General features: G+C 35.9%; 1 protein-coding gene across 1 annotated transcript; it reads left to right on the top strand.

Moving 5' to 3' along the window:
• Positions 1-1,281: 1,281 nt before the first annotated feature.
• Positions 1,282-1,866, top strand: LOC128241331 (uncharacterized protein K02A2.6-like). Its single transcript, XM_052958261.1, has one exon. It carries the CDS (start codon positions 1,282-1,284, stop codon positions 1,864-1,866), a length of 585 nt encoding a protein of 194 aa, XP_052814221.1.
• Positions 1,867-14,497: the final 12,631 nt, after the last annotated feature.

Genomic DNA, 14,497 nt, shown 5'->3' with positions numbered 1-14,497 from the left:
CACAACATATTGGCGACGAGGATGTTTAACTAAAACGTACTATTATTTCGGGAAATTTATCCATTTGTGCGTAAAATTCTGGATAATAATTAAGATGGCGAACTCAGGTTTAATTGGAACTTAAAAAGCATTCAACAGTGACAGTGAATCATGGATTTCATATGAGGAGCGTTTAGAGATGTACTTTGTAGTAATTAGTATTGGGGACGAGAAAAAGGTTGCCGCTTTATTAACTCTGTTGGGGGAGAAGACGTATGCATTGTTGAGAAACTTAACGTCACCCCAAAAGCCAGCAGAGAAGACGTACCAGGAACTTTGTCAATTATTGAAGACACAGTTATGTCCCAAACTTCTAGTGATTGCGGAACGGTTCCGTTTTCATAAACGTAATCAGGCGACAGGTGAATCTACTTGTGATTTCACAGCCGCTATAAGGAGATTAGCAGAACATTGTGAATTCAATGATAATCTCGAAAACACATTACGTGATAGGTTTTTTTGTGGGTTGAAGGATGAAGCGACACAACGTAAGCTATTGTCAACGGCTGACTTAAGCTTGAAAAAGCAATTGAAATCGCCACTGCGATGGAAACAGCTTGCAAAAACGCAACTGAATTACATTATACGGCATCAGGAAGTTCAAATGTAAACGAAATAGGAAAGAAGCCACCGAGTAAACGACAATACTGTAAAGACGTGACATTGATGCCACAACAAAAAGGGAAATATTCCAATACACGGTGCATATATTGTGGTAAATCAAACCACCAGTCTGACAAGTGTAGACTAAAGAATGCAATTTGCCATAGTTGCAGTGAAAAGGGACACATTAATACTGTCTGTCCAAACCCCAGATATGTGAACGTAATTGACGAAACGAAAAATGACAGTCTGTATGTCATAAACAAAGTGACCAGCGAAAGAACATCGAGAATTCTTCTATATCCAGTCATCAATAAAAAACAAATTGAAATGGAACTAGACACTGGGTCTGCAGTTACCATTATTTCAGAACAAAACATAAAACAATTGTTTGGAAATATCAAACTGGACAAACCCTACTGTAAGCTACACTCATATTCTGGGGAAACAATACAGCAAGTAGGATCTGCAGTAGTGCGTGTTGACTACAACAACCAAACGAAGAATTTAAGGCTTTGTGTAGTGAAAGGCAACAAACCATCCTTATTTGGGAGAGACTGGTTGAGTGAGATTAATGTTGACTGGACTAGCGTTATGCGCGTCAATAACATTGAATCACAAAAAAATCGTTTTGCGAATATGATGAATAGATATGAGTCTGTAATCAGCGACGGTATTGGTCACGCTAAAGGCTTCAGTGCGAAATTAACGCTGAAAGACGATGCCACACCCAAGTTCATGAAGGCAAGGTCGGTTCCGTTTTCAATGAAACCAAAAATCGAGAAAGAACTTGACAACCTTGAAAGACAAGGGATAATAACGAAAGTAAATACCAGCGAATGGGCTACACCAATCGTACCTGTTTTGAAATCAACGGGAGATGTCAGGATTTGCGGAGATTTCAAGGTCACGGTCAACCAGGCGCTGAAGGTTGACACATATCCACTTCCACGTGTTCATGACATTTTCGCTAATCTGTCACAGGGACAAAAATTCACGAAACTGGATTTACGCCAGGCGTACCTACACTTGGAGGTCGACGACGACAGCAAGGAGTTACTGACAATCAATACACATCGGGGACTATACCGCTATAACCGGTCTGTGTATGGAATTTCCTCACTTCCAGCGATATGGCAGCGCACAATGGACACAATACTTCAGGGAATTCCGGGAGTACAGTGTATACTGGATGACATGATTGTCACAGGGGACAGTGATTAATCGCACTACGAAAACCTTGAAAAAGTGTTATCAAGCTTGAGTGATTATGGATTAAAAGTTAACAAAGATAAGTGTCAATTCTTTCAGGACAAGGTTACATATTGTGGTCATGACATTGATAAAATAATATTGTGGAAATGTAATGACAAGATTCAGTCGGTGCTCGACACACCTGTACCACATGATGTAACTTCATTGAGGGCTTATCTTGGGGTTTTAAACTACTATCACAAATTTCTGCCAAATCTTGCAACCGTTGTAAGTCCATTAAACGCACTTCTCCAGAAAAATCAAAAGTATAAATGGTCAGATGAAGGTGACAGGGCGTTTAATGATTCGAAGCGCTTGATCACATCAGAGCCCGTGCTAACACATTACAATCCGGAACTTCCGGTACGGCTCGCAACGGACGCATCCCCTGTCGGTATTTCCGGTATATTGTCACATGTTATGCCGGACGGCTCCGAAAGGCCAATAGCATTCGCGTCGCGTTCCTTGACAAAGACGGAACGTAAGTATGCGCAAATAGACAAAGAAGCGTTAGGGATTTACTGGGCAGTAAAACGTTTTTACACGTATTTGTATGGCAGACATTTCACTCTAGTGACAGATTGCCAGCCGCTCACTTCGAGTTTTAACCCCCCTGGTAAAAGCATACCGGTTACCACCGCAGCACGTGTTCAAAGATATGCGTTATACTTGTCGGGATTTCATTACGATGTTGAGTACAAGAATACTAAGCGACATAAGAAGGTATATGGCTTGTCTAGATTGCCGGCGCCGCACACCGCCGAAAATTATGACAATGGTATTGAAGAAGTGTTTTACACCTCTCAAATTGATCAGTTACCGGTCACAACTTCTCAGATTCGCAGAGAAACTCAGCGCGAGCGTTTGTTATCGCGTGTTTTCAGTTATGTAGAAAACGGCTGGGACGAAAAGCTTAATGACCCTCTGTTGAAAAGCTATTTCTCGCGTAGGAATGAACTCGCAATTCATCATGGTTGTTTGATGTGGGGAAACCGGGTAGTAATTCCAATCAAATTACGGTCTAAGGTATTAGACACAGTTCATTCAGGGCATCCTGGGATTGTCAAAATGAAAGGACTGGCTAGAAGTTACATATGGTGGCCCGGTATTGATAGTGACATTGAATCTCTGGTCAAAAGATGTAATGGGTGTTAGATGGAACAAAGAGAGCCAGCACATGTTTACCTACATCCGTGGGAATGGCCGAGTTCCAGCTGGGAACAAATACACGTCGATTTTGCTGGCCCATTTTTAGGACGAATGTTTATGGTAATTGTCGATGCACATAGCAAATGGCCAGAAGTTATAGAAATGAAATCGACTACTGCCGAACGCACGATAAATGAATTGCGAATTATATTCTCAAGATACGGTCTTCCGAAACAATGCGTTACAGACAATGGACCTCAATTCATTTCTGATAGTTTTGCAAAATTCATGCAAAGTAATGGCATAATGCATATCGAAACAGCCCCGGCAAAACCATCAAGAAATGGTCTCGTTGAAAGGTTCAATGCTACATTTAAATCTGCTATGCGAGCTATGGATGTCGAAACTGACGCTTTCGGCTTGAAACTCAGTAATTTTCTATTATCATACCGCACAGCTGTGCATTCCACAACCAACGAAACACCGTCAAAACTATTTTTCAGTCGAAAAATTAGGACTAGGCTCGATTTGCTCAGGCCGGACACAAAGCAATGTGTTCAAGACAAACAAATGAAATTGTCATTAGCAGGAAAACAAACATTTAGGGAGCTTGAGTTAGGTCAAAGCGTACATGCGCGCGATTATAGGCCGAGCGTGAAAGAGAAATGGGTTACAGGGACGGTGGTATCAAGGGATGGCCCCTTGATGTATAAAGTACTTGTTGGAAATGCCACATGGAAACGACACATTGATCAGTTACGGCCCACCGAAATAGAACAAAGTCAGGCTCAAACTGAGATACCAGAGTTAACAGGATCAATGCCATTAACTCGCGGTCAGGGGTATTTCAATACACTACCAGATTCACAACATTCAGAGCAATTAGCCCCAGATGTTAGTAATAATAATGAACCGCCCCAGGTCGAAGGACGTCGTTATCCACAACGCGATAGGCACCCGCCGGAAAGATTAGCGTATAATTAGAGATTACCCGTCAAGAGGCATTGTAAATTAATGTGCTTAATTAAATGACGCTGGAGAAGTGTCGCTAATTAATAGCTGCTATTTGTGATTAATTTTATCAAATAAAGATCAATTAATTTAATATCTTTACAAAATGTGTATTGTTTATCAATGATCGCACTGTTGAAACAATATTTTTATGATGAAAAACATAAACAGTTTAAAATATTATGGAAATATTTTATTGATATATATGATGTTATGACTTCATATTTGAAAGGGGAGAACTGTTGTGTATTTAACTTCAGCCAATAGCGACACCTCTTGCTGATAAGCAACGCCTCTGTACTACTACATGCTGCATGCTATCACAGTAGTTCAGTTCTCAATGACTGTTCTCAAGTACTAGTAATAAACCGTAAAACTGTTGTTATTTTTTGTTGTAAACACAACAGGGACAGTCACATCATGATCAATGCCTGCTTAGTATATATTACAAAGAAACATAATAAAACAGAAGGTTTAAACCAACTAATTATTTATGAAGAATAATGAATAATTAAATATATCACTTGCAGAAACTCAATGAACAGGCTGCGGATTTATATTCAATTGACATCCTTATACAGATAAATCTTATTCGTTTACCATATATTTATACTATGGGAATCATACCTACATTGCTGAATTACTGCGTCGTGCTATGCAAACGCAATTATTGAATTATGCGTTTTGCTTGGTACAGTATATATTTGACCGATGCAGACAATGACTATACGATTTAACGATGTATACATTTAAACGTATAGGCAATGTCTGCATCGTGAATTTTCTTCGTCAGCAACGCGCTAGACAGTATTTGATTTTGCCGTAATTAAAAAATATTATGATTATAAACTTGATACACTAATTAATGAAACATATTGAAAATACGAAACTCCTATCGCTCTAATATGGATGTTTCATGAGTTTGGCACCAGTCATCAACCGAAAAAAACAGGCGAGCGTTCATGTGATTCTGTTATTTTCATTTTATTCAATTTGATTCTTGTATAGGAGCACATATGCAACAGAATGATTACATCAATGATATGTATATAGATCTTATGACACAAGTATGGATAAATAGTACCTATAACATATAAATAATAGTAAGAGGAGAAAGGAAGGATGGGTCTAGAAGATGATAACGGTCAATAAAATAACGAGTCACTGTAGCGTCACATCAACTGTGCAACGTATTCTCACTGATATATTTTCTGGACCTAGGTTGGTTAATTGAAGAAAAAAGGTGTAGCTAATGTATTGTAGGATATAGATAAATACTTATACAGTGAATAATGTCAATCATGTATGACTGACTTAAGTACAATATGTTTAACGTGACATCGTTTATTTTAGTCCCGAAACAAAAGGTGGGTAACTCTTGTTATGTAGGCTTCTTTAAATTGCTGATATAACATAGTTATTTCGCATTGAACAATGCATTTAAAGAAATGATATTAATAAAGTGATTAGGCTTTTTCAATGATATACCAGACAATCAGAACCATTCCTTGGTGTTGGGGTTGTTTTTTTTTTCTTTTTCAAAATGATGCAGAAATCGTATTGACAAGATAATATTTGATTTTTCATTCACAATCCAAATATTTCAACTTTGTCGCTGTAACCTTGTCAAAAAAGCCCAGAAATTATCCTCTTTTAAAAAGATTTTATTTATTGCAATACAGATAGTGAGGCATTAAAGGATATGTTAACACGTCAATAACTTTACATGTTAACACGTCAATAACTTTACATGTTAACACGTCAATAACTTTACATGTTAACACGTCAATAACTTTACATGTTAACATGTCAATAATTTTACATGTTAACACGTCAATAACTTTACATGTTAACACGTCAATAACTTTACATGTTATGATGAGAGTAATGTTTGCAAATATCTGTAACTCGCTATATCGGACAACCTGTACAGAGCGAAACTATAGGGAGCCTAAGGGAAATCACTAAAACTTTAACTCTAAATATTCAGTCTCGTAACAATACAGACAGATGGTATGTGTCAAAGTGAAAAGTTACATTTAATAAATACTTCTAGATGTACGCAATCATGCGTACTCTTAAAAGCGTACTTATTTTTGTTTTAGGTTAGAATTACTACACCAGACGTTTTTGTATACATCATTAATGAAACTATCACTTCCGAATTAGTGTTACTAAATAATAAGCTGAACACTCACTTATGTAACAGAAATTATATGTTAAAGGTATCTCAAAGGTATTTGTTAACTGGTAACTACACAATACGAAACGTTACATGATAACCGGATAGATCACAATACACATGCAATACTTAGGACGCATACATGTCAACTGATCTAACTAAAATGCATTGTGAACATATATACTAAGTTTTCTTTATAGGTCTTCTTTATCAGATGTAATTAATTGTATAAACTTTTGCATGGCTACGTCTATAGAATAATGGTATATAATTAGGTCTTATATCAGAGTTTAGACCACATTCAAGAACAAATTTGTATTCGTTTTCTAAGACTTGATATGTGTTACATTTCCTCTCTTCATCGGGTATAGGCTTGGGTTTCGCCCATCTTCCACTCTCGATCATAAGTCTATGTGCAGATACACGTAACTTTGATTAACTAAATCGCAACCTTTGAATACTGCATGAGATTAAGTAAGGTTGGAGTTTAAAACATGCTTTATTGTTATAAAACAATGCTCTACTGGAGACTTCTAATCTTCCGTTCCAGTTAGGATAAAATAATCATCAAGTCAAGTCATCCCGATCGAATATAATCGGAAGCCGAACATCAGCTATTATCGATTATGATCACCCTCGATCGGTTTTCATCGAGCTTTTTTTTAACTTAAAAACACTACAAGTCGAGGAGTAAAATGCGAAAAGTTTCTAAGTGACATTGAATAAAGAAGAAGATAGAACCTTTTCGCTTTCACCCCTTGATGTTGAAATATCATTTGTTAAGCCATGTTATGACATGAAGTTAATTCCTAATTTATAAGCAGGACTCGTTCGCTATGCTCATTCCGCCCATTCTTAATCATTAAGAATTTACTTCATGTCATTTAACTATTACATTGCTTAATCATGCTTTATATGCTTACTCCGCCCATTCTTAATCATTAAGACATTACTTCAGGCCACATAACTGACTTAGAATACAACCTCATTGGCTGAAACATTGTCAACCTCAAACCATACGCAGCGAGTGTGTTTCGAGTGAGTGTCAGTAGGACCTTTAAACACGCGCGAAGGTTGACATTCTTAATGCTTAAGTATAATTTTTTAAATAATGTATTTGCCATTCAACATGTTATATCTTTATGTCCATATCTAGTATAAAAATACAATTTCGATCCTATCTGATTCGATTAGAGTAATTGTTTGATAATGTCAAATCCGGCGTCAGCACATTCCAGGGGTTGGAGTGCATTCGTTGCATAAAGTCCAAGACATATCCGTAAAACGGAAGAAAATCGTCGTTTATACGTTCATTATCCTGGCTCAAGACCACAGTTATCTGCACCCCGTTGATCAAGATCCGGATGTGAATACAGAAAAAGAGTACTTGTGTTCTTGTATCAATATTTTATTAAAATTGAATGAAAAAGAAGCAACAAATGTTCTTTTTGCAGAGAACTTGACTGAATTTGACACTCTTTTGCAGAAATTGATAGTTTTCAGTGTAAATATTGGAAAAATCATAGCTTGTGGAAGTCTGAAAATTAGTTGTTTGTAGCCGATTGACTCCTCGGCGCGAGGGTTATGTATTTGAACTCAATTTTGACAGTCGGGTCAATGGTCAACATGGTGTTTTCTTGTGATTATATTTTGTGTCTTGAATTGTTCTAGAGATGCCATTTCCTTGTTTTTCAATTGGGATGTGTATAAAGTCAAAAGCCAGGTTAGTGTCTATATGAAACATATGGTAAAAATAACTGTAGTCTCACGCCTACTGACCGAGGAAGTTTCTCTTAACAGGTAAACAACATGGCCGAATCCCCACAAATAAGTGCTTTCTCATCAAGCGATTTCAAAAAAGAACAAAAACGGATTTTCATGGTAATAAATTTCAAGTGAAAGTTATTATCAAAACAATATAAGACAGATTTATGATAGTAAAATGTGATAAGATCTTATCTAGACATTTAAGTGAAATCTACGTTTCAGTTTTCTTTTGGAAATGGTTTATTTGTAGATGACGATAAATCTTCTTTTTTCAGCCTAGGCGTATTTTAACAATGCAAATTTATTAAGAATAGAAATACTACAAGTTTATCACTTAATCGTTCTTGTTAAAAATAAACACGCCTAACTATAATCGCACTCTATTCGTGTGCACGTGCCCATGCATTATCATTTAAATCGACAATAAAATTGAAAATATCTTTTCCACCGGTTGCGCAATCATTTAATATATTATTTATATACATAAATATTAGCAGCTGCACATCTTATAAATACTGTTTTATTTTCGTATAAAATGAATAGTGTTTAGACTTTCTTCTTTTTTTTGGGGGGGGGGGGGGGTGAATGTTATTTACAACATAATGGTATTCTTAATACTGCTTGAGCAAACAATTTTCTTCGCCCAATTTAAAGGCATAAACTAAATTCATTGTCCGTCCGTGAGCTCCCTATTCATGTCCGATCCGTATCTCCTCAACCGATGGAAGGATTTAAAACAAAATAAAAAATGTTCAACACTTCAAGCCGGCATTCAGAACGACGTGCCGAGTGCATGCTCCAGCTACATACCTTCAACGTCATAAAAGAACTCATTTGAGTTCGAATAATTCAATTGCGATAGTTAAGTTCACAATTATTTCGACCATCAAGAAGCTGATGCTAAAGATCGAATTGGCTCCATAATTTCTCCATTTTTATCTTGGTTGTTTTTTTTTGCGTAAATTCAGCTCTGTAATGTAAATAAAAGTATGTTTTAAAATTTGGCGGTTAGTCATTCAATGATATTATTATTAAATTTTGTATGGCTTAAAAACTTAATAGAATGCATTTGTCAGGATTATTCAGCATTAGACTGTGAACTATTTATAGCATGGTAATGACTAATGCATGGACTGATTGTTTTTAATCAAAGAATTCTTTTTCACTAGTTGGTGCAGGTTTTGTTTACTATTTATTTCATTCATAGATTTGCTAAGACATGACAATCATTTATATAGGATTTCCCGCATATTACAAATACTCCAATATCAAGCAAGAAGACTTGAATGTTGTAATCATATAATTATGCAATTGCTGTATTGCTATGCCAACACAGCGGGAATCGGTAAGCTACTGAACAGACATATGTTCAAAGGAAATGGCCATGACGTCGTATGTGTTACACTGTCTGCCTAGATCGTTATGTGCTAAGGACCGCCTTTAACCAGTGAAGAAACTAAACGCTCATTCAAACACTGGTAAAATACCGAAGGCGGGACGCTGTAAGCTATGTTTCTTTTAAAAGAGAAGAAATGAAAATGGTTTTCTTTTTCAAAAGTCTTCATTCGAAGACAATATTGCCTTCCGACGAAGCATTTATGTCGCAATTTATCACGTGGTATACACTCACTGATACAAAAGTAAAAGTAGTCGTGGCAAAAAGAGAAAAATGAATAAGTCTTTATTTATAAAGAAATAAAGTATGTGTTTGGTTTGTTATGTTTTACCTTGTAAGTAAATAAGTGACAAAACAGAAAAATTAAGAAAAATGCATTATACACCAGCTGAATTTTAAAAACACTCGGCATAGAAAAGGATCAAAATATTTGAAATAGTTAGTGCTAAATGTTCAAAGTACGTTGAATTATAAGTTATCGCACGTTGATATCAGCTAGCTAGCAAAATTTTATTTGCCTGTTAAGAATAAAATCTTCAAATTTAAACTGGTAAAATTGAAATGTTTTTGACAGTCTTGCAATAATTGTTCGAAAGGCACTCAGCTTACTTCATGTTTCCCCTAATTGACTGCAACATTATATCGCATATACGTGTGTTTGGTGTATTTTCAACATAAACCAATACGCAATTCTGAATTGCCGTATTTTAAAAGTTTTTGAAAAGGGGTAGTCTACAAGTAGAATCATATTTTAAAGATAATTCTTTTAATAACTTCCATACAGGTTTTAGGAGTGGGTTCTTCACTGAATCGTGTTTGATCCACTTAACAGATTTATAAGATTGGAAATGGACTAGGGTAATTTGATAGGCATGGTTCTCTTAGATCTTCAGAAGGCATTCGATACTGTTGACCATACCATTGGGAAAGGGCCGTAACTGATGTTGGTTAAACTCGTGGCCCAATCCCTTTGTATGTCCTTTTTATATGAACGTAAGCTTTGTTACATTGCACTGTTTTCTGTTTCTTTGTTGTTATCATCATCATATAATGTGTGGATGTATCGTCATGCAATAAAATATGTTTAAACTAAATTAAACCATACAATTCTGCTCATGAAACTTTAAGCATCACGTCAGGGTGATGACAAACTGAGATTGTTTAAATCCTACCTTTCATTTAGACAGCACCTTGTAGATGTATCTGGTGTACAGTCTGCAACTGCTCCTATAACACGTGGTGTCCCCCAAGGGTCCATACTTGGACCACTTTTATTTTTAATCTATGTCAATGATATGCCTGCAGTGGTAAAAAAATAAACGTTTGCTGTATGCAGATGATTCTGGCGTACTTGTATCTGATAAGAATAAGTCTGATATTGAGAAGGTTTTAACTGATGATTTAAATATCGCAGTCAATGGCTAGTAGATAAGAAGTTGTCACTGCATTTAGGAAAGACCGAGCCAATTTTGTTTTGATCCAAGTGTTAGCTAAAATCTAACTATAACGTCAATGTTACCTGTAATGGTACAGTTACAGAATCCACCACATCTGTCAAAAACCTTGGGGCTTCCATGGATCAGAATTTGTATTTTTATGAAATGGTACATAACAGTTATTAAGAAGGCCAATTCCAGGTTAAAATTCATGTACCGTAAACAGGATTATATTTGACTCAACATACAAAGAAACCTTATGTTATGTCCCTTATCCAATGTCATTATGATTACGCTTGTTCCATATGGTATCATGGCCTTACTCAGGTCTTACAAAAATAAACTACAAACTACACAACATAAGATAATTAGATTTGTACACAATATTGACTGTAGATCTCACATTGGTTCCATGTTATATGGGAGAACATTTAACATCCCAAAACAAAATTCACTCTTATAGTACAAGACTTAGAGAAAAAGGTGAATATGCTGTTCCAAAGGGTTTGGATTAAAGTCATTCTGTTACTTAGGTTGTAGTCTTTGGAACAAATTGCCTTCAAGTATCACTCAAATTATTCATTTAGCAAATTTTAAGGTTGCTGTTAAGCGTCACGTGCTTTGCTTTCAGACCATTTCCATCAGTGAATAATTGTATTTAATCTTATTATGTAACTCTTTTATTTATTTTTATAAAATGTGCATAAATTAAATTGTGATATTTTTTTAAACTCTGTGATATGCTTTGAGTCTAATTTATACTTGTGATAAAATGCAAACAATCCACTTACTGTGATACTAATTTAAAGCGATAGGATTATATACATGTGTGGTCTTAATTGTATTTATTTAAGTTAAAAATGCCTCTCCATTTCATGCCACCGACATTAAGGACCTCAATGGAAATAACGGTTCTTTGTGACCTGATCTATCTATATAAAATCGTCCTAAATAATCCTAGGGGCAAATTTACCAGCGTGAGTTAATTTGCCCGCGAGGCCAAATTTGCACCCTTGGAAAAGGTTGGGCATATTAACGCAATATTATTACACCACCTGAACAGATCTGTTAAATAGCGATGTGAATGCGTATCAACAAATAATTCAGATAATTAGGCAGGAATTTCATTTAAACAGATCAAAATGATTGATATCTAAATTGTATTTTAAACAGAAACCTTTTTGATTTAATGTGTACTTAGATATTGCGTAGAAGTGAAAGTAAATCGACAATGTAATTGTCATTACTAATGATGTAGTTTATGGTTCAATAACTTTAGGTTTAATTCAATGTAGTTCATCGCAAAATGGAAATTTAGTTTTGATAAAGTTTGCAGGTAATGGAATAAATTTTGTGGCAATGTATGACCAAATTCTTCTCATAACTCACTCTCCCCACTTGTGTAAATAGTATCCCATTCGTCACAAATGTGTAGACTGGGATTTCATTTCACACAGCTCAGTTACACATAACTTAATATCTGTGAACCTTGTGTTAGATACAGGTTTTTGATGTATCATGAACATATATATGAAAAACTACAGAAACAAGCCCAGTTGCAGAAAGTTTAAACATAAACCCCGTTTGAAATCAAATTCTTCATATTTCAATAACAATGTGCAATATTACCAAAAATGTTCATGTTTACATCTGAATCCCATTTTCCCCACATATTATTGTTTTATGAACCCCGACATGTTTTACCGTAGTCGTATGTCTAGGTTTTGTTTGTGGTTGCACTCAGTAAATGCAGAGTTATGACCGCTAAATAATCTAAAGAGCGTGCAATATTGTATCTCAACAGTAATTTTAGTGAGAGTAATGTTTTTTACAAGGATGTTACTAATCTAGCATGAGCAGTTGTGCATCTGGGTTTTGTTTGTTGCTCTGCTCTTTTGTTATGGCCCTTGATTTTTTTTTAAAATTATGGCGATTTTATGTCGAGCATATCTACAACATTATTTGAGCCAGAGTCATGACACGTAAGTGAAATGTTAATCAGCATATAAAGTTGTACACCAGTCCATTGTATATGACCGGTTCAATGTTTGGTCAACTGAATCTACATTGTTATTGATTGGTTAATGTTTATGCAATTTTTACTATTAACCAATCAAATCTTTACTGAGTCAACTAGCCAGTATATAACCTGTCGAGCACCACCCGGAGTTCTTGTCCCGGAGTATAAACTTCTAACACCACAGGAGTTCTTGAGGTCCGCCCGGTCAGCTCAATCGGTAGAGCGTTGGACTCTGAATCGGACAACCCGGGCGGACCAGGTCACTTCTGTTGTGATTAATTATGAAATCCTTTCTACGACCATTCGCACTGTACCACTGCCCCTGGCATGTACAGAAGTTGTCAGTTCCTTGCAGACGTAAAGGCACCTAGTACTTGTTCTGCCCAGGATAGGTGTGCGTGGTTGAACTGTCACTCTGGGACCCTTCAATGTGCTCACGGCGGGCCCCGGAGTATAAACTTCTAACACCACCACCACCACCGGAGTTCTTGTGGCTGATCCGTGGTCTAATGGTAACATACTTGACTATCAATACAGGGGTCACAGGTTCGATTCCCCGTCGCATCGCGAAAAAATACTTATCGTCCTCTTCCGGTAGGGACGTAAAATGGGGATCCAGTGTGACAGTTCTATACACTGGTGCACATTAAAGATCCAAGGTAGCTCTAACCAGGGTTACATTTTGTCAAAAACCTAAAATAACTAATAAAATTAACGGAGCACTCGCTGAATGACCACGTTGCATTTATCTTAAAAAGGTATTTTGTGATTATGCTTAACAAAGATGTTAGTCTGCGTATGAAGTTGTGCACGTGCGTCAAGGTTAAGGTCACTGTTGCTTGAAATCGTAAGAATTTATTTTACTTCCTAGCTGAAGTTCAAATAAGATAAAACTGCATGTTCTAATACTTCAAAGTGATATGTAGGCATATTATGAGGTGATATGAAGATAAATTTCAAGGTGAAACGTAGGTATATTTCGAGGTAATCTGTAGGTATAATTCGAGGTGATACAAATATATTTTTCGAGGTGATATGATGGTACAACTCGAAGTGATATGTAGGTATAATTCGAGGTGATATAAATATATATTTCGAGGTGATATGATGGAATAACTCGAAGTGATATGAAGGTATAATTCGAGGTGATACAAATATATATTTCGAAGTGATATGATGGTATATTTCGAGGTAATATTATGGTATATTTCGAGATAATATGTTGGTTTATTTCGAGGTGATATGAAGGTATAATTCGAGGTGATATGAAGATATATTTCGAGTTTTTACGTAGGTATATTTCCAGGTGATATGAAGGCTTTTTTCGTGGTGATATGTAAATATACTTCTAGGTGGTACGTAGGTATATTTCGAGGTTAAAAATGGTATCACTAACTTTGCGCCCACCATGGACAGATTTTTAGTTCATACTTTCTAAAGTTTTTCATAGTATTTTAAACAAACTCAAATTTAAGAATAAATCTAACATTTTCTTACTTAACAATTGAATTCAACGTATATATCAATCATAAATACCAAACCATTTAGTTGTCTTTCGCTTTCCGCCGCAAAGTATTTGTAAATTTTACTTAATCCATTCCTATGATAGGAGGAGTGTTTTTAAAGCTTTTTAACTATTA

This window comes from Mya arenaria, chromosome 7 (assembly GCF_026914265.1).
Source record: "Mya arenaria isolate MELC-2E11 chromosome 7, ASM2691426v1".
NCBI lineage: Eukaryota > Metazoa > Mollusca > Bivalvia > Myida > Myidae > Mya > Mya arenaria.
This window is presented reverse-complemented; position numbering and strand designations above follow the sequence as displayed.

Coding starts and splice junctions, on each gene's coding strand:
- LOC128241331 (XM_052958261.1), top strand. CDS start 1,282: ATGATGAATAGATATGAGTCTGTAATCAGCGACGGTATTGGTCACGCT.